At 37.8% G+C, this 22,308-nt stretch overlaps 1 protein-coding gene, 1 non-coding gene and 1 pseudogene across 2 annotated transcripts; all 3 read left to right on the forward strand.

The window, feature by feature from the left end:
• Positions 1 to 1,400: 1,400 nt before the first annotated feature.
• Positions 1,401 to 3,455, forward strand: LOC120288159 (annotated as a pseudogene).
• Positions 3,456 to 7,940: 4,485 nt separating this feature from the next.
• On the forward strand, positions 7,941 to 8,043 carry LOC120288627. The gene has a single exon (XR_005546730.1). It is a non-coding gene; the product is annotated as a U6 spliceosomal RNA (small nuclear RNA).
• A 12,608-nt stretch (positions 8,044 to 20,651) lies between these two features.
• Positions 20,652 to 21,647, forward strand: LOC120288426. The gene has a single exon (XM_039302400.1). The coding sequence runs from the start codon at positions 20,652 to 20,654 to the stop codon at positions 21,645 to 21,647; it is 996 nt and encodes a 331-aa protein (XP_039158334.1).
• The last annotated feature ends 661 nt before the right edge of the window (positions 21,648 to 22,308 follow it).

Genomic DNA, 22,308 nt, shown 5'->3' on the forward strand with positions numbered 1-22,308 from the left:
TATTGCATGCAAATCAATGAGTTTAACGGGTCAACAATTGACCATTTTTCAAATTGACTTAATCGACCCATTTGATGGACTAGGCTCTATATACTTCTCGTAGCAGAAATTTTCACTTCTTATTAGGCTCGCGCCCAGCTCAAGTGGCCCAATGATGATATGGCCCGTAAGGACGAAGACTTACTTATAGTATGGGCTTCCCATAAAACGCAATCAGGGTTGCGATCTTGTCCCACTCTCTTATATTCCACCACGTCCACTTATCACGCCCAATCGTCTCTTCTCAATCCAATTCCCTCCCATAGGTTTATCGGGTGGATCAAGCAAACGTGAAATTTGGGGTAGCAAGAAATGTTACGTGAAAACGACATATGAAAAAAATCAACCGGTAGAAAATAAGGTCCGCACAATTCTAATGTTGAAATTGGTATATCAGTTATGTAATTGATGTGTACAATATTTTTTTCTATTGAGGAAGAAAAGTAAATTCATCTATTCATGATAATGTCTTCATATGAAGGGAAATATGCATGTTGAAGTGTTCGTATGTTCATGATGATTTGTCACACGTCGCCAATCAATTTTGCCATGTGTTATGGGGGTTTTGTACTTAATTTCAATAACGTCGCAATGTCATAGCTTAGTACCCTCAAAGCCCTCCATTCCATGCTTAATCCAAGGTAACAAAGGAAGCTCCTTTCAATTATCTTCTGTTAACTTCTTTTCTTTATTGTATTTTCTCTTCCTCCTTCAACTTCATCTGCCAAACAAAGTAAATTTGCTTCCAAATTCTAAGGAATCAGGTGCGGTCACTATTATCCCCTCCACCACGTTCTTCCAAATTTTAAGGAGTCACACAAATAATTTTCGAACTTTAATTTAATATACAACTTAATTCATAAAATTTTAATTTATTCAATGTAGTCTTTCAATTTTAGCTTAATATACAATGTGATACATGAATTTTTAAATTTTTTAATGTAGAATGTAGTTCGAGGATTACAAAGAACAAATTAATTCATGGATCATATTGTATATTAAGCAAAAGTTTAGAAATCATATTAAATAAATTAAAAGTTTAGAAATCAAATTATACATTGAGTCACCCATCGGCAGGAAAAAGCACTTGATAAGTTTCTCTTTCCATCATAGGGTCGAGTTCGAATCTTACGTTCTAACGTTTTAAGTGGGAAGGCTTTTGGTGGGTTCTGACTAGCTCTCTTTCAAGTATAGTCGGTAGTCGTCGTTAGGCCTGTCGGGCCCTCGGAGGCCGTGCGCACACGGAACCTGAATATCAAAAAAATAAAAATAAGTTATACATTGAATCAAAATTTAGTAAATGATTGCATCATTTTTATATCGAAAAATGATAAATTTCAAAGGAACGAGGCAATCTAGAGACGGACAGACAGTCGCACTTGGATGTCTCAAAGCTTGCTGGACGCCGATCTACCCCGCTCGGAGCTCAAACGAGAACTTCGGCCTCGCCGTCGTGCTAGCAACTAGCAAGTCTTTTTCGATGTGATCCTGGGGAACCCATTTTCTCTACATCCCTTATGATGCTCGCGGAATGCCGCCAAAAGCTCTCTCTACCGTTTCCGCCGACCAAACAGACCCTCGCCACCTTACTGAAAGCATGCTCCTCTCAACCCCACCAGCTCACGCAGATCCATGCGCTCGTCCTGACTTCTGGGCTCTCGGTGAAAAACAGCCTCATCACTCAGTTGCTCGCCAGTCTCGTGATCTTAGGTGACGTTCAGTACGCTCAAAACTGTTCGATGAAATGCACAAACCAAGAGTTTTCTTGTGGAACACCCTGATCCGGGGGTATGTGAAGAATGACATGCCCGTGGAGTCGGTTTCGCTCTACGGGAGGATGAGTTCTCTGGGTGTTCGCCCCGACGGATTTACTTTTCCATTTGTGGTGAAGGCGTCCGCCGAGCTGCCCGACTCCTGGGCCGCTTTGACTATCCATGCCCGTGGTAAAGTATGGGCTTGAGTATAATCCCATGGTGAGAAATGAATTGATGATAATGTACGTGAAGTTTGGGGACGTGGGATTGGCTGATTACTTGTTTGAGACTATGATAGAGAGATCTAGTGGCTTGAATTCTTTCATTGCAGCATGCGTGCAGATGGGGTATGCTAGTAAGGCCCTCGCACTGTTCCATCGGATGGGCTTGGCCAGGATCAAGCCTGATGCCGTGGGACTATTGTCAGTGCCCTATCGGCATGCGGTCAGTTGGGATGTTTAAACATTGGCAATAAGATTTATGACTCTGCCTTATATGATGGGATGGAGAGCAATATTATTGTTGAGAATGCACGGCTCGACACATGTGTATGAAATGTGGTAGTACTCATATGGCAAGAACTTTATTTGATGAAATGCGTCTTAGAAATGTTGTTTCGTGGACACGATGATTTTAGGCTATGCAGTTAATGGGAAGAGTGAAGAAGCTTTGGCTCTGTTCTCTAGAATGCAGAACGAAGGGCCAAAACCAAATTATGTCACTTATCTTGGAGTTTTATTTGCTTGTAGCCATGCCGGACTTGTGAGTCAAGGTCGGGCTTATTTTAGCTACATTGTGGATTCAAATGATCAGAATCTTCAGCCTAGAAGAGAGCATTATTCTTGTATGGTCGATATCCTTGGCCGCTCCGGACATATTGAGGAGGCTTATAGCTTTATAATGGGTATGCCCATTGAGCCAGATGCAGGAGTTTGGGGTGCTTTGCTGGGTGCCTGTGCAATACACAAGAATGTTAAAGTGGGTCAGGTTGCGGCCAATAAGCTTTTTGAATTAGCAGCTGATATTGCTTCATATCATGTTCTATTATCTAACATGTATGCTTCTGCTGGGAGGTGGGACTCTGTTGAAAAAGTGAGACTAAGGATGAGAAAGAAGTGCATCAAGAAGGTAGCTGCATATAGCTCTATTGAGTTAAACAGTGAAGTACATGTTTTTTACACTGGAGATAATTCCCATCCACAGTCGTCAAGCATATATCAGAAGTTGGAGGACTTGTATATGCAAATTGGGAGTTTGGGTTACATCTCAGAAGTTGGTTCTGTTCACCATGACGTGGAAATGGAGGAGAAGGAAGCCATGCTGCGTGTTCACAGTGAAAAGCTTGCTGCTGCATTCGGTCTAATTAATGTAGAACCTGAATCCCCAATTAGGATCATAAAGAATCTGAGGACTTGTGATGACTGCCATAATTTCTTTAAGTTTATTTCAAGAATTAGCATGAGGGAGATTATCATGAGAGATAAGAGCAGATTCCATCATTTTAGGAATGGTACATGTTCCTGCAAGGACTTCTGGTGATTACCGGAGAGAGCAGATTAATTTTGTAAAATGTCTAGGCTTTCATTTATTGATGGCGCAGGGACGTGCTGCTTATGGGCTGGGAGGAAGTTTTCTCAATGTATCAATATCTCAAAGTTGACAGATATTTAACACAGAATAACTAATTGTAGTTCTAGATTTTTCTAGTAAAAATGCAAAATGTCAATTGTAAATTGCGTATCAAAGAGAAATTATAGAATGATAGACATGGCTTTCCATTTACCTTGTGATTTTTCTTATTAAAATAAATGAAGTTAAATGGACTGTCAAGTTAAAAAACGTAAACAATGTTAGACACAAAGTTGGCTCCATAAGAAAATATTGGAATTTGTTTTCTGATTGGTTATTGCAATGGCTAGATTATAATTTGCTTTTGCGTCCTCGAGTATGAAATTTATTCTTATATATACCATTCTGGATCTCGGTGCATTTTGCTAATTAAACTTGAAATATTTTTAAGGCTCTGGGAGCAGCAAGGTAGAATTGAGGTGTCAGTGTGAAAATGGTATATATGTTTGCCAAATGATGAAATGTTTTGATTGGATGTTGAAGAATGGACCTTGGTATATAACAGCTTAGGATTATGTCTAAATAGACTTCTACCCTCCAAACAGTCCAATCTTTGAAGATCTGTATATGGTTTACACCTCCTGGATTCGATTGAAGAAAGTTCGATGGAGCTTATGACTAAAACTGGAGTAGCTATTTCCAGTTGCTATAGATGTTGGACTAAGCATGGACCACAGAGCACTGTTTTAAAGTGGATACTGCAACTCTTTGTGCTGGATTTGATGTTAGATTATGTTTTGTTAGATTAGAAAATGTGGATCCAGGAGCAGAGCTTGGAGTGTCAAATAACACTCCTGATATTATAAATCCTTCTGACTGTCAGCAGGATGAAGCGTTTCCTGACGAGGTTGCAGTTAGGAACAAAATTTGATGTTCTTTCTGAAGATTGTTTCATTCTTTTGTCGGAAGTGAGTGTAAATTATCAGCTGCAAACTGTGCTGTTGACCAGTTATTTCTAAGGTAGCCACTTTATCTGCAGGGCATCCCTCATGAAAGAAATCTTGTGGGCAGCTCCGAAATCACAATAGAAAGACAATTGAAGGAGTTTATGTCAGTTTCATCATCGATTATGTTTTTCTTGTCTAAGATATCTTAATGGTCGTTGTCCAGTTCTTAGTGGGGAATATAAGAGATATTAACAAGCCCTGTAGGCATGTAGAAGTTAAAAACCTGTGAGTACTTTCTTGCAATTCATTGTTTGCTTTACTTGATACTAAAGGGCATGAAACAAATATGGATGGGAATGCAAAATGGATGGTTTTTCTGGACAGAGTTACTAGCCACAGTCATCAAGTTATCAGCTTTGTGGAACTGGTTATTTTGAAACTCTCCTGTATTTAGTCTCTCCGATGCATAACATGTTCATTGCAATAAAAAAATCTCATTCTTCTCCTACTCTGTGCATGCACTGAACTTTTGTGATGAGAGCGCTCTTTGTGGGGCGAGTTGAACATTATTGTCAGATTCTGTTCTTGATTCTCGTTGGATGATTGCTGGAGACTACAACACTATCAGAAGTTCTCAGGAAGGAATAATGGGCCGGGATGTTATTTTCAGGATATTTCTTCATTTCAGCAGATTCTTGATGCAGTTGATCTGAATGGTGTCATTTAGTTGGCCCGCTTTTTAACTTGGAAGATCCGAGGGCTGGGTTACTTAGAAGATTGTTTCTATGAAGGAAAGATTCATATGTGATTATCTTGAGGATTCAACATCAGATATGAATTCCCGGTTCTTCTAAGCTCATCAAATACGGAAAGAGACTCTGCAGCAGATTTTGTGAGACTGAAGCAAGCAGAAGCATCATTTTAACAGGAGGGTCCATGTGACTTGGGTCATGTTAGGTGATCATAATTATAATTTTCTTTTTTTGGTCAAAGATCATAATTATAATTATTCCAGATCAAATTAGGGGAATTAGGCCTGCCAGGAGGACCAAAACAGGCTTTACTCTTGGTTGTTGATTCCAAATTAGATACTGCTGTAGGCATTACATATGAAACTCTTCCCATTGGGAACTGGGGATGTTAATTCTTTTGCAGGTACGAATTCTATAAAAAAAGTGTGGGATTGTCAACTGTTCTAGTGGCTTAAACTATTAGATGAATTTGGGTTCAGCATTAATATACTTAAACACTCTATCACGCCTACCTGGACTTTGTCCTCAAATTAAAGCTTCAAAATATATAATGGGGACTCAAGCTTAAGTCGTCCTGGGCTGATACAATGTAATTTTTGTGTGGGAGTGCCCACGAGATTACAACTACCAGACATCCTTACGAAGGCATTGGCAAAGGAGACTTCCGATGATAATGTAAACAAGCTTGGCACGAAGGAAGTCAAGGTGCCTGCTTGAGGGGGAGAACATAAAGTTCAAAAGTGATCACAATCAGATTGTGTTATTGTATGAGATTGGATTTTTGATGTCCTAACTTCCATCTTAAACCAGATTGGTTTAGTTTTGATTTTGAACGTTTGGCTTTTGTATCGAGGATAGTTACCATCACATCTCTTGCGTACTTTATACACACACGCTATGAAAAATTTAAGCTTTTCACATGGCAATTTGACTTAATCCAAATTTATAATTTCTGAACTTCAAATTTTACTTCATATATATCATGTCATGGATGACTAAAATGTTGCTCCGCGAAAGAAAGTCACGGGATTGTCTCTCCAGCCCATGCCAAAGGTATTTATGTGTGGATCTCACTATCTCATATGACCAAATCGACCAATCACATCTCGAAGGTTCCAGAAACCTAGGCAATTTGACTTGTTCCAAATTTATAATTTCCGAGCTTCAAATTTCACTTCATATATGTCATGTCGTGGATGACTAAATGCTGCTCCACAAAAGAAAGTCACGGGACCATCTCTCCACCCCATGCCAAAAATATTTTATGGATGGATCTCACTACCTCATATGATCAAATCAACCCATCACATCCCGAAGGTTCTAGTAACCTGAGCCTTCTAAATGGGTTGTTGCCAGAGAAGAAAAGGAGGTTTGTGGAGGAGGTGTTAATCGAACTTCTGTCAACGTCGTCGTCACCTTCATCACATTGGTTTTCCTGGAGTAAACCTAGGACTATGCTGCTGGCTCAAAAAAAAGAAAAAAAGAAAAGAAAATAAAAGAAAAAAGAACTATCTGAACCTTTGATGGCTCCCATGTGTCGGCAATCAGACATAGGACAAAAGACAGGCACTAGGAATTTTATAAGATGTATGGCAGATTATTTGGTATCATTAAAATTGAATATTGTGATTCGCACCATCCCCTAAGAGTTTAAACTTTTAGAATAGGTTTAATTAAAAATTCTCCCTTGAGCATAACCGACATTTTAGAGTGGAATATAAAATGTGGACTTAACCATGTCAAACGGGTAGATAAAAGAGCAAGATAGAAACCGGAAAACATGAACAATAGCAATAAGAGAGAAAAGGAGAATTATAATTCTTGATATATGACCTGGAAGTGTTCTTCCCCATCTTAGCCTTCGCATGTCATATTTAAATTGAGTACCTTGACCATTTTTTTATCCTAAAATTGGAGTGGTGACATTTCTCAATTAACTCATTTGAGATATTATCGACTTTGGCCCATCCTATATTGTTTTGTCCTTTGATATATAGTTAGGCACCTTTTCAAAGGTCACTCATTCTAATAGTGCTTTAGCCTAAGTAAGCTTAACTTTGAAATTTCAAAGTAAAACTTATTATTACGTAAAAAGGCATGTCCGTAAATTAATTTCATTTCTTACATACATATTCCAAGCACGCTTTCCTCCTGTTGGGTATGCAATTTAGTTCATGTTGGAAAACATTCCTATGATATTTTGATGATTACCGAACTATTTGCAAGTATTAACATTTACCATGATAAGTTCAAATAGTGAAATTGTTTACATATCATTGATGATCTTGGTTTGCCAAGGAACTATGCTTTTGATGTATTGGATTTACAAGCAAAATGAGAGTGATGTCTCGTGATCTTGGTATCCTAATAGTGTGATCTATTGATTGAAAGGAACAACATTAGCCAGTTGTAATTTTCTTTGCCGATTATTAGTGGAATCCAACCACTATTAAGACTGTTAGTCTTAGAGTAGACTTGTGCTTGATTACAAAACCTAAACATTATAAATCACTATGTGATTGTCATTCTTCACTCTAATATGCTTATCATCATCACATGATTCTATTTGAGATATCATCTTGATTGCTAATTGTTTAATAATCTGCAAAAGTTTAAAAAATCATTACTAAACCTATTCACCCCCCTTCTAGGTTGCATCATTAGCCACAATAGTTCCTTCCTACCTCGTTCACCATCGCTCGTTGTTGGAGCCCTTTGGCTTCGATGACCACTTCTTACCCTCATTGGATTGGGTCATTACGATAGTTGTCATGCGGAAGGAGTAAATAAGGCTAGTGATGCAAAAATTGTTTTAAATCCACTTGAACTGATAAAAAAAAATGAAATAGTATCTATATGAGCTAACGAAATTCGAACAGGTGCATTGTCAGACACCCAATTTGACTGAACTGATCTAGAGAAGATTAGCACGGCCCTTGTTCAAGTATGCCATTTATAAATTGAGAAACTTGAATTGATTGTGTATAAAGAGACTAAGGGCGGGCATGATAACCATTATATTTCTGACTAGGATTATTTTCTTGTTCTCAGAAATAGATTTGAAATAGAAATCCGTTTGGTGACGCAAATTTTTTTTTTAATCTATGGAACAAATTTTTGGTCTAGAAATATGTTTGGAATAGAAATGAGAATTAAAAAATTCCTAGTTCTTTATTTTTAGAATAGAAGTGAGAAATAAAAACTTTTCTTATCACTCGCTCTAGCTACTAATTGGCTGCTCACTTGCCGCCACCCATCATTCATCGCTGCTAGTTGCTCACCGGTCATCATTAGCCACTGTCGCCGTTTGCTATTGTCATCTGAAAGGGAGAAATTTTGTGTTGTTATCATATGAATTTCTATTCAAAGAGCAGACATTTGAGGTTGTTATCAAATGTGTATTTTTTCTCAGAAATTCTTCCACAAAATAAAAATAGAAAAAATATTTTTGCAGCAGAATGGTTATCATTCGTGCCCTAAAACTTAATTGGGTACTCAATTAGATAGATCAATTAAGAAGTTTAAGCCATTAGAGTTTGTCTAATTGTTGAATTTTTGTAACGGATAAAATAAATAGGCTAAGGAAAGAGCATTTCTTGATTAAGTAGTTGCTTATTTTATTTAATTCGGTGAATGAACATGAGCATGGGATTGGTAAAGTATAAGTTATGGATATCAACCCTATGCAATCTTAATGAAAAAATAGATATGAGTAATGTCCATTATTGTAACCCATCTCAATCTAAGACATGCTTAGAAAAAGTTTCCTCCAATTACAGATGAAAGTAAACACGACCCTCCCTAGAAAAGAAAAAACACAACTACGAGACAAAAATATGAAATAGATATACAGATGTAAGCATATAAAGATAAATTCGAAATTCTTCCATATATATAAATTAAACTAATCAGATACCTACTAAAATTAATAAATAAAATTATCTAAGATTGCAAAGGAGTGTCCTAAATAATAGGGGTATGCAAAAGGGATGGCTCGAATAAAAAACCACATAGAATAGACTAAACTGGCTAGTTGGGTCTGATTCCCAAGAGTGTTGGTTCGGTTCCTGATTCCAAAAAGTGGAACTAGTGTCCGGGCAAATCCCAGGTTCAAGGTGGAATTATACTTTGGACCAACTAAAAATTCTCTTTTTAAAAATTTCTTTAAAAAAGACTAGCTTTTTTTTTTTCTTCTTTATAATAGAAGGCTTCAAGTAGTGGGAAAAAAAAGTGACTAGTTGTATCCCATCCAATTCCTAGTTTTAGGACCAACCAGGCCGGTCCTTGATCCCTAATTCCCGATTCTACCTTAGAACCAAACCAAATTAAGAACTCATCACCTCAACTAAATAATATCATTATTTTGGAAATAATTTGCTCCTGCGTCAGCTTAAGTAAGATTTGGGTCCAATTTTACATGCCAAGGGGATTCACAGCCCTCGTAAGGCAGGAAAAGCAGAGTATAATGAAGGCTTGCCAAACTCTAGGACCATACCAAACAAATGCTACTTGCCCTAGTTATGTAGATTGTTGTTGTTGTTGTTGTTTTTTTTATTTTATTTTTATTTTTAGTTTTAGAAATAAGATAGCCTGAAAAATATGGGTTTGACTTGATAGATTGAACCGACCGAAAAAGCAATAGCCATGGAGATTGCCAATTCATATGTGTTCTCATCGAAAATGCCTATTGTTGCGTATTTTCTGAAAATACTAATCAACTACTAATTTCATTTCAAAGCTTGAATCATGTTCATCCTCTGCTTACTACGCAGGCTAATAAGGAAGATCAGAGTCTAAGCATTGTATCTTGACCATCGGAACCGATTATCTTGTATCACGCATTCTGTCAGGAAAATCATTGTTTTAAGACGATACACCTTACCCAGAATTTCATCTATTTGTTTGAGTTCCCATGAAACCTTTCACATGAAAGAGCTTTCTAATATATATGGCCTTAGATGGCTGTAGTAACAAAAGGCTATTAGGCTAGCATACCTGGACAAGAATAGATGATATGCCAACAGTGCCCAAATTATAATCTTACACGTTTCTGATTACATGGAGACAAGAGGTGGGGACATTGGGCAAAGTCTGCTATTTAGAGTGGAAGCAGGTTACAGATTTGATTGATTAACTTTGATTTTGTCCTGTCTACCCATACCTAGTTGAGTTCATTGAAAGTAGTCACTCTCCCACAGAGATGCTAATCAAGGTGTTATTGTCTTTTACTGGAGTTATAGGAGGCATGGTTGGTGGGAGCAGTAATTCTATTTTCACTATTTGGTTAAATATACAACAGAGAAAAGCTTTCCCACAAACATCGTGGCTGATCATAATTTATAGTATGATTTAACTGAGGAAGTTTAAATTATTTCATAGTGCACTTACATAATTAAATAATGACAATCAGAAGAATCAACTAACTATACTTATGTTGTTAAATTATCATTTGAAGTTACAGTTCACTAAAAGTAATGATTAGTTGCTTTATGAATTGAGCTATTATATAGTTTCTAATGATTGATTATCGCATATTAAATATTCTATAATTGTAATTGGTTCATGATCATGTTGTATAACTTACGGTTACTATAACTTATATTAATCATACCTTCATGACATTACTTCATAATTCTAAAAGGGGTTCATAGCCCAAATCCTAATTTGGTATACCCGTAACAAATTTAACCCAAACTAATATTTTGACCACAAAAAATCCAAATTGGTATATTGGTGATAAATTTACCATCTATTAGTTTCCATTAAATTGGATTAATATCACAAAAAACTCTAAATTGGTAAATCTATGACAAATGGAGAGTAAAACTTCACACTAGTGCACCTGTCAACTGCTACATGTGATCCAACTTGGCATTTTGTTCATAAGATTCATGAAATGGAATAACGCAAAACTAACCAGTAATTTCATGGCCTGGGGAATATAATAGAGCAAGACTAGCAATGATAAAACTATAAATTGATAATTGTATTATGTACGTAAAATTCGTGACCTGTTTGTAACTCATGTCGATTTAGAAATGCTAAAACTTGTTCATGCACACCCTTTTTAGTTTTAATTATAAGAGTCTTGATGAGAAAAATTAAAGTCAATGTTGCTCTCGTTTGTTCGTAAAAATGAATAATTTGAAAAATGTATATATATTAAAATGATTGCTTATAAAAATGAATGAATGATAAATGATAAAAATGATTTTATTATTTATAAAAATATTTAAAAATAAATTATTATCAATATAAAACGTTTTATCATACATGAAATTACGGGAAACAAGCCACGCCCCCAAATTGCGTGAAACCGAACTCATGCGACACCCCCGCGAGCCACGCTCCAGGCCATATGGCGCGCGGCAAGAAAATTCCCCGTTCAATCGCTGTCTCATTTGTCTGGAAGCCAGAGCTAAATTTTGTCTTCAATTGGATGACTGAAGTACCGTGGTGGCCCGCCGGGGGCACCAGAAAGTCCGGCTCGAGAAACAAGGGAAAACCTTAATTTAAAGAGCTCTTGCAACGACGGTCGGCGATCTGATAAAATTAATAAATCGGTAACGACGTTTCACGTCATTTTCAGGGGGCGCCGGGACGAAGAAAACCGATAGAGCGTGTCGCGTCCTCAGGGACCGTTTGCAATCATGGGGCTAATTATTGAAATCGATGGTTTAGTGCGATCCAAAGATGATCTCTCCACTGCAAAGTGTTGTATAATTATATTTAAAGAATGAAGGTGGATTGTGAATCTGCCTCGATCTGAATGTTAGGAACAAGATTCTATTTTTCCTCCTCTCAATCGGTTTCGATCTAATAGTACTTCCGTTTATTACAATTGGTGATATTTTAAATGGATATTTGAACTAGATCATTTGCTTGTTTCGTTCGAGGTAAAGGGTTAATTCATTGTGCTTGGACGGGACTGGAAATCGAAAGGAGGAAGTTGTTTTCCTTGCGACTAATCTGAAAGGGGTTGTAGTTGAGTTTGGTCAAATTTGGATTTATACTTCTGGAGATATCGTGTGACATGTTGCGTACACTCTACTGAACTCTCGTGACGTCACGCCATTTCCCTATCTCGTGGTAATTGGGTTATTGCACCTTATCATGTAAGCAGGCGGCTCCTCGAGTGGCCGACAGAGTTAACTTCGTTACTATTCATGATTGCGCTTTATATTGAGTCTCAATCAACTCCTCTAACTCATTGAGGTTATGAAGAAGGGTTGAATTCCCTAGAAGCCCCAAATTTTAGATTTAATCCCAATTATGTCCCGAACTTTTTTTGTCTTTAAAAAAATCACAAACCTTCACTAGCCTAAATTTTCTGCCATGTTCAAAAATCGCCATTAATTTCTTCAAAATTAATAACATTAGGGCAAGTTAGAGGTTTATTATCAAAACTTGCATCATCACTAACACCCTCAATTTTGTATGGAACAACAATAGCCTCATCGTATTGATATTTTTGGAGAAATCAGTGGCGATTTTTTGGACATGGGGTATTTTTGAGGTACAATGGGGATTGCAACTAATGTTGGCCGAAAGGAAAAGCTACCACATGACTGTTGATTTTCATAATTGATCTTACTTTAACGGATCAACCACGAGTCATGTGCAATTTAATAGCAATGGACGCATGTAAACAGTTCACGTGCATGACGCCAGACTCCATCGACGTAGTCCTCGAAGTTAATTTGAGTAAGCGAGACGTTGTTCAAATAAATAATTTATTGAAGCTAAGCTAAGCATTTAACCGGCGGGACGCCTTTTTGTCGATTTGTTGCTTTTTGTCTTACTATTTATTCATAATGACATTACTGACATTGCCAGAATCCGTGCAATATTGCCACCGCGCGAGTTGTTTCGTGTTCCACTAAACGTACGCGATGAACAACCCAAACTCATTTTGTCACCTCCATTCATTTTGGTGTGCTTTAATTTAGGTACGGACTGTAGTATTTGTTTCATAAAAAATGAACGGTTTAGAAAAATATATTTCAAAAAATATTGACTTGTTTCGCTTACCAAAATGAAAAAATAAAAAATATTTTCATCGTTTACAAATTTTTATAAATTAATTATTGCCAGTAATGAAAAAAAGTATTTCATTGAATAACTATTTTAAGCTATACAAACTGTCATTTTCAAGAGAATAGTTTTTAAATAATTTAAATTTTTGCGAAACAAACGAAACTTAGACATACATTGCGAAAATTTGAGAGAGTTTTGTAGATTAAACTAATCACGTCTTTATATATTTAAGTAAATTGAAAATTATCTTAATTGAAGACAATTTTCCTTTATCTTCTTTGATCTTATCTTTTAAGCTTTACAAAAGTTCAATAAAAGAGAAAACAATTTAACTCATTGTATTGAGAAACTGAATCGACCTTTCCCTATATTTGCATTACATTTTTCACTGTTTGTACATCATGGTAGTTCGTAATCACATGTGAGTGTTTTTTTTCCTATAGCGCTTTAAGCACGCGAAGATCCATTTTAGGGACATAAACCTAGGGTTCTTTTCCATCAAAGTAAGTGTAATTTTGGCTTTATTTAAATGGGTAAAGACACACGTTGACAATGTGGGCCAAAGAAGAAAGTAAGAATAAAAAAGATAAAAACACAAGAAAGGATATTGTCTTTTGACATCTAGCTCCAAGTCAGGTATATTTAGAAAAAAAAAGGAGAAAAAAAGAGTAAGAGTGAGGGTGAGCATGGTTCTAGAGTGGAACTTAAAACTTGAGAATCAAATTTCAAGATATGCAGGGTAGGTTCCAAGTTCCAAAAATTGGGGAACCTATTTTGACTGGTTGGCTCTAGGTTCTAGGCTGGTGAACTTGGAATCCGGAACCTAGAGTTTGTAACAAGTTTTTATATTTTTTTGTTTATATTTTTGTGCGATCTTATGGTATTCAATGATGTTCAATGATGAATGTATAATTTGAAACCACTCCTCCGAACTTCCATATCATGACCGAGGCTTCTACTTTTTAATATTTTATATTGTTCATGTGTTTAAATATAAGTTATGGTCGAGAAATTATACCATCAAGTGGTGGTCATTAAAAATGATAATTTACCGCAATCATTCAATTAATAATATGGGTGGAATTTGGGTAGACCTTGGAATTAACCCTACAACCCGTAAATAAGATAAGTTCTAGATTACAAGATAAGTTTCATGTTCCAAAAATGGGGAACCTGTTCGAATGAGTAGATTTCAAGTTCTAAGTGAAACTTGTATGGAACCTAAAACCACTTACCCCTAAGTAAGAGGTCAAGACAATTACAAAGAAGCAATAAAAAAAAAAAAAATAGAGAAAGAGAAGGACAAGTTGTTCTTCACCCATATAAACATTACAATTGTAGGCTAAGTTTATTTAATACTTTTTCTCACTTTGGTGAGCTTAGATTGTTGAGAAAATCCCTTATGATGTAATCAAAGACTACTAATATGTGTATTTAACTGTGCAAAATGAACAACTTCTGTATACACAAAGCATATGCATATAGTGTTAACAACAGAATATCGAAAGCATGTTTGACTCTCAAGAAGGAGAACAAGCTAAGCTTTTTGATGGGAAATGTGTCGAATCTGTAAAGACCTTTGTAAAAGAAGAACCATCCGTAGAATGAGTTCATTAAAACTTGGATGGACCAATAGGATGTGAATAGTCTACAGATCTTAAGGACGTCAAGGTGCTTAGAAGAGCCATCTTGCAAAAGGTGACTAGACCGTAGCATAAGATTTCATGAAAAGTCGAGAGGACCATTTTTGTAGAAGCAGTACATGCTATAGACAAAGCGGATGGTTATAGGGATGGACATATTGGATCGACCGGATTGGAAACCGCTGTCCAGACTGGACCCAGCATTGACCCGCTTGGTGCAGTTTCCCGAGGGCATCGGTCCGGTTCTTGGTACCATAAAAATGGAACCGGTGATTTTGATCTAGTTCTCTGCTCGAGGGGAGGAACTGGATTGGATCGATCGACCTTTTTTTTTTTTTTTTTTGAAAAAAAAAACATACTTCTTAATTTCTTAAAAATAGCAAAAAACCCTAAAATTGTAATAACTATGGGTTTTTTTTTTATATAAATTATATATATATATATATATATATATATATATATATATATATATATATATATATTTTGGCTAAGTAGCCAGACTAGATTGGACTAGATCGGACCATTTGGTTTGATCCGATTCCCGATCCTAGGATCATCTGGTCTGGTCCCCAGCTCCAAAAAATGGGAATTGGTCCTCCCTATTGGACTAGCTCAAGAACTGATCACCCATATATGATTCTACATATGAGCCTTTACAAATCTTAGTGGAAACTAGCTCTTTCTTAATTTGAACTAGACTCAAGTTTGTTATTACAACTATCTTCGAGTGTTGCATTTGCTAAAAGTAATTTGTAGAAAAACAAATCTATTTTTCCATTTCTAGATAAGCAAAAGATAGGTCAAGTAAATTATAGAAGCAAAGTGTCCTACTTTTTGAATCGACCTTTAATGTTCCGTATGAGGACGTTTCGATGGTCAAAGAATGGCTAGTTGATCGGATAAAGCTTTTATGACTATTTTGAAAATCGAAAGTCTTTAAAAACTTGGTTTGGTGGTATTTAATAAGCTCTCTCTTCGTTGCATTTTTTTTTTTGGTCAGTCCTACTCTATGCCTACTCTACATTCACTCTCGGACTTTGCCTTACCTCTTGCGGGCGTGGAGTCGAAACCCACTACTGAAACTTACTCGTTCCCACCCCATCCCCCTTGAGAAGGTGATGATTTGAACCCTTCACCTCCCCCTTCCATGTTGGAAGGATGGCCATTGCGGCGAATCCCAGTGGTTTCTTCGTTGCATTTGTCTCGCTTTCTTTTGTGCAAAATTAAGTGATTTTTATATTATAAATCTCCTTAGAGGGTATGAATATATGTAATCTAAAGGGAGAGTGATATAGTGTCTTGAGAGGTGCTCGAATTTGTAGAAGTAACTCCTGAAGCTTTAGGTTGAAGCATTACATTTTGCACAAACCATAATATTTCAAGAAGTACATAGTAAATTCCGGTCTCATTGGACTGTAAGAGTTGGGAGAAGAGAGTAGGTCAAGTGGAAGGCCAATCACTATAAATTTGATTCACATTTCTTCTATTCTTTAAACGGTTCCAGTATTTGTTTGATAGAAAATTGTGATTATGCAAAAGTATATACGTTTCTATAGTGCCAGTTCACCATCTATAATGTCCATCATGTATTCAGGAAAAAAATTCTAAGTTTTTCTAAACAACCAAATCACCCGCCTCTTAGTGGTCCTGCCTAATTCAATTCACAGGTTACTGGGAGGAAACCATACTTGCACATATCCACCCGTGATTGGCAAAAACGTCCGGAACTATGCAAGTCAACGCGTCCTAACACAGATTGTTTCGAATAGGTTATGGATGCAAGGATATCAGTCTTGGACCCTTATTCATTATCAATGTCATTCATGACAGTGCATATTATTCACGCTCGATGAATACGCTAGATGAATTAATTCTGTTCATAGAAAGTACATTAATCATATGACATTAAAGTCAAGTTGGCAATAGGTTCCCCTCGAATGAATGAATTGCGCTGTTAGAAGTTTCTCAAACGATCGTACTTAACCACTGGAGTAAAGTGGCCACTTTTTCAATATGCAAGGGAGAGGTAAGGGGTTCGAATCCCCACATTCTTAGGGGGATTAGGGTGGAGACGAATTAATTTTAAGAGTGGGTTTCGACTCCCACGCCTTACAAGGAGGAATGTCAAAAGTCTGAGAGTGAGAGTTAGAATATGAATAAAGTAGGACCGACAAAAAAAAAAATGATCGTACTTTGTACTATTGTGTCCCAAATTGTTGCCTACTCCATCGTTACATGACTAATTGTTTTAGCTTTTACAAAATAACAAAACGTTACAATGTAATATGTACGCATCGGCGTTTCGTTTTTGTCAGTAACACACACGTATAAATGGGTAAACTCAACTGAGCAATAAGCTAAGCTCAGAGAGTCAGTGATATCATTTCTTGTCCCAATATAGGTAGTTCATCATATTACGGTCAGGCATGCAAACGTTTGCGTGCATGGAGTTTGAAAACTTGCACTTCTCTTCTGTCATATGGCAGATTAGGAGTTGGCTGACGAACTTTATTAGTAAAATTTCTCATTATCGTCTCCTAATGTGCCTGTAGAAATATTGTTATGAACATCTTCAACTCAGTAATTTGATCAATTGATAAAAGTATTAAACTCTCAATAACAAGTGTATAAAAACAATTCTCTCATAAACCAATTACCATAGATGTAACTACTGTCAAGAGAATGAGTAAAAGCAATAATTTTTCAAATTAGTTAGTTTTCTTCAGCTGATTTTCTTTAATTGATCTAAGGATACACTGTAGAAACCCGATTATCTAGAGAGTTCTTGGGATACTCTACTAGTCCCACGAATTGGTTAAGTCCATATTTTTGAGTTATGTAGGTGGTCTTGATCCAACGCAGTTTGTTAAAGGATTATTGTCTCCACACGATGGTGCGAACATAATTTCCACAGGTTACGTTCCAATTTGGGGTGTAATTAAGCTAATCGAGTTGATACTCTGCCAAGCACAAGCTCGCCTTAACTCCCAAATTTACCGCACGAAACACGACTCAAGCTCGAGCTTGAATTTAATAATCTCAAATGATCTGCGATTCTAAGTATATTGTGTATATGTTTATGAGAATATAATTTTTTGAAAACAGAAATAATGAAAAGCTCGAATTCGACTCAAAATGAAACGAGTCGTAATCAAGTAGTCTTCGAGCGGGGCCCATGTTACCTGTGAATAGCTTGACTCGGTTTTATTCTTGATCATATTCATCACAGAGGCATGTGGCAGTTTTATTTTATAGATATAAAGACTTTTCCTTTTCAAAAAATAATTTTATATCGGCCAAAAAAATTACATTCATGAAAAAAAAATTAAAAACAAAATTATTACGTCGGCATAGAAAAATATATCACACGTCTTGTGGTGCAAATAATAACATTCCTTTCTAATGCACGTATATATGTACTATATGAATTTCATCTCATTAATGGATTCATATTAATTTTTTATATATTAAAAGTGCATTAATTCAGCTCTACTATTGCATAGAGCTTTACTATAATCATTTACATCACACTGTGTCCTTGAAAATACAACATTTTGTTAAGGATAAAGGAAAAGAGCACACATTTATTTCTAAAATTATATTTATTTTAATGTGGTCACTGAACTTGAATTTTGTGCAATTAACTCTATCAACTTATGGATTTCTTTTTCTTCAATCAAGTCTCTTGATTTCTAATTGTAACAAATTCAGGCTAACTCGTTCGTCAATTCAATCAAAAGCGTGACGTGGAAAAACTTGATGTGATTATAGGTATTTCTTTTGCACCAACCAAACTGTAAAAACAATGACCCCGTGCATTTAAGTAAATCGCAATTGTCTTTCATGCTGCTGTGGCATCAATTGTCTCGGCATTAGGCTTTTTTAACTCCAGTTCATTGAAATTGGCGATGGAAGAACTTGAAAATGTAAACATTCAAGACCTTCATAGCATCACGTCGAAGAATCGGTGCAAGCTCATGATCGAACTACCATTTGTGCTTCCAAGAAATAGTACAACACTTCTGGTGGATTTGATAATATTTTTCACGACACATGTACTCGGATAACAAAAGGTCTTGACATATATATATATAATTCGAACCACCTTATAAATGTGTTCAAGCGGATGTCGGCTTTTGGCTAGCGAAATCTTCAATACCAAGCAAGCTGTATCCAAAACACATAGATTAGGAAAAAAAAACACTACATAAGATCAAGACCTTTTAATGCACGTATACATGTACTATTTGAATTTAATCTCATTAATGATTCATATTAATTTTTTTATTTATTAAAAGTGCATTAATTCAGCTCTACCGTTGCATATAGTTTTACATCACAGTGTGCCCTTAAAAATACAACATTTTGTTAAAAGCATAGGGAAAAATACACATTCATTTCTAAAATTATATATATATATATATATATATATTAATGTTGTCCTTTGAACTTGTATTTTGTGCAATTAACTCCTTCAACTTATGGATCCTTTTTTTCAATTGAGTCTCTTGATTTGTAATTCCAACAAGCTGAGGCTAGCTTGTTTGTTGATTCCAATTAAAAGGGTGATATGGAAAAACTCGATGCCGTCATAGGTAATTTCTTTTGCTTCGACCAAACTATAAGAACAATGACCCTATGCATTTAAGTAGATTGCCATAGGTTTTCATGCTTGTGGCGGTATCGATTGTCTCAGCATGAGGCTTGTAACTTTGGTTCTTTGAAATTGGCGATGGAAGAACTTAAAAATGTAAAAATACTAGAACTTCATCGAATAAGTTGCAAGTTCGAGAACCACATCTAAGAATTGACGCAAGCTCATGATCGAATGTTCTTTCATGTTTTCAAGAAGAGTTAATATCACGAAAAACCAAAAACTAATACAAATGTGATAAATTGACTATATGTTAGTTTCCATTAAATTTTACCATCAAATTGCTGAGTTAAATGATATATAACAGTTGATGGGTGTACCAATTTGGAGTTTTTCGTCCGTTTGTCACAAGGTCACCGGTTTATGATTTTCATGGTATTAATCCAATTTATCGGAAATTAATTTAGAGTAAATATGTCACAATTGTATCAATTTTAGGTTTTTGGTGATAAAAAAAAAAAAAAATTAGTTTGGAGTAAATTTGTTATATATATGTTAATACTAGAAGAATTTCAAACTAATACATTCATAACAAATTTATTTAAAAGTAAATTTTTTATCACAAAAAACTCTAAATAGCACAACCTTCGTGGTGGATTTGATAATGTTTTTCACAACAACTGTACTTCAACAACAAAGTGTCTCGAAATATATAAAATTTTTAATTCTCTTTTTAAGGATGATTCGAATCAATCATAAATTGTAGTTTCGCAGGTGTTCAAGGGGACGTCGGCATTGGGCTAGCGAAATCTTCAACACCAAGCAAGCTGTATCCAAAACAGATAGGTTAGGGGCAAAAAAAAAAAAAAAAAAAAAAAACACTAAATAATATTAAGACCTCGTCAAAGCAGCCACCTTATTCTTGCGCATTAATAAAAGGGACACTTGAAAATAAGCGAAAAGGGGAGTGATTTTTATGGGAATCTCCTGGCTTCATTTAAATTTCGCCAGCGTTGAATGGTCCCCCGAATTCCGAATAAGTCAAAGCCAGAGCCCGACTCTTCCTCTTTCCCTCCTCCCTCTCTCTCTCTCTCGCTCTCTCTCTCTCTCTATCTACACGCATCGTCTTCTTCTTCTCACTTACCTCGCCGTCACGTTCGGTCCAAGCACACGCCTCGCTAACGATCACCCCATCTCCACCAGATCAATCTTCACACCAAACTTCCTACCTCCGCTCTCTCTCGTCGCGTTTCAGTTCGAACCCATCATCGAAAGGAGTGGAAAAATCGATAGTTTGAGCTGCCTGTTGATCTGCAATGGCGGTCGCGACGGCGGCGGCGGCGGCGGCGGGGGTGCCGGTGGCCGTGGCGGCGCTGAGCTACCGCTTCGTCCCGAAAAGGGTCTGCTTCAGCTTCGCGGCCTACGCCAAGAGCGTCATCTACCACCTCGCCTCCTGCGACGTCCCCGTCCTCGAAGGGCTCACGGCGGCCGAGTTCGACTGCCTGGAGTCCGCCTTCTCCTTCGCCTTCCCGCCCGACCTCCGGGAGATCCTCCAGGAGGGCCTCCCCGGCCGGTGCCTGATCAAGGAGGTGTCGCGGAGCGACTTCTGGTGCGACGCGTGGGGCGAGAGGCCGAGCGGTCGCGACCGGGCGGTCGAGTTGGCGGAGAGGTTTTTGGAGGAAGCGCCGGCTCTGGTGCCAATTTACCGGAACTGCTACATCCCGGCGTCGCCGAACGCCGTCGGCAACCCGGTGTTCTACATTGACGGCGGGGACGTCCGCGTGCTGAGCTTCGACCTCGCCGGATTCTTCCAGGAGTTCGAGTGGTTGCGAATCGGCGTCTTCCGGCCGGCCGGGAAGTTGCCGCCGATGATCGTCACGCCGGCGTGGGCCGCCACGGCGCCGCGGAGGATCGAGTTCTGGAGCGACGTGGCGGAGAAAGGTGGGAGAAGGGCGCCGGCGCCGGCGCCGGAGCCGGCGCGGGTGAGCACAGGCGGGTGGTGGTCCGCCGGCGGCGGTGGCGGCGGCGGCGAACTCGGGGCGTGCTTGGACGAGGCGTTCTGGAGGCTGAGGGACGGAGGGTGGAGGGAGGAGGAGGTGAGGGAGATGATGGGGATGGGCGGCTGCGATGGGATGGTGAAGGTCGGGGGCGACGTGGCGAGATCCGACGGAAGCGTCGCTCGGCACGTGACAGCCTGGTCCTTGGAGTTATTGCGTGCGGGATGGAGCAGGGAGGATGTGGTGGAGTCGCTTGGGATCAACGTCGACGAAGAGCGCGAGGTCGGCGTCTGCGATCCTCATGATCGGGGCTAACGTTGGGAGCACGCGAAAACGACGTCGCCAGTCGGAAAGCATTTTTATGTTCAGCTATAATAAGATCATGAGCGAACTCCTCATATTGCGAATTTTGTGCTTTATACTCATACATACAACTCTACAGATTTTAGGTAGGGATTGTTATCATGTAAATCTTCTGCTTAGTTGTAAATACAAAACGTGTGGGAGAGATCATGATGTGGATGATCACGAGCAAATACATGTTACTTGTTCAGGCATATATGATTTAAAAAAGTCTTGAGTTCATTGCATGATAATACGTTGTGCCAGGGGAATATACCGATGTAGGAAACACCCACAAGGAAAAGCATCTAGTACGCTTATGAGTTTGAAGATTAGGAATCGAGGCCACCTTGAGAACTCGGGCCTAACCTCTTGGAACTCATCCTTGCTCGTCGAGGTCCTGGGTGCTCGAGACCGAGGTCTAGGCTCAAGGACCTCGAGTACTTGGGTTGACGACCTGAGTATGAGAGTTGGAATTACTCGAGGTTGGGCATCTAAATCTTCTTTAGGATTTTATCTTGCCTCCTTAGGTCCGATAATATTAGCGAAACCTGTTGTATTGTTTTCTTTATTTAAGGACCTTGAAGTACAGGATTCGTTGATTTCCGTTAATTCGTGCTTGGATTTAAGAAGG

Source organism: Eucalyptus grandis, chromosome 9, assembly GCF_016545825.1.
Source record: "Eucalyptus grandis isolate ANBG69807.140 chromosome 9, ASM1654582v1, whole genome shotgun sequence".
NCBI classification, from domain to species: Eukaryota; Viridiplantae; Streptophyta; class Magnoliopsida; order Myrtales; family Myrtaceae; genus Eucalyptus; species Eucalyptus grandis.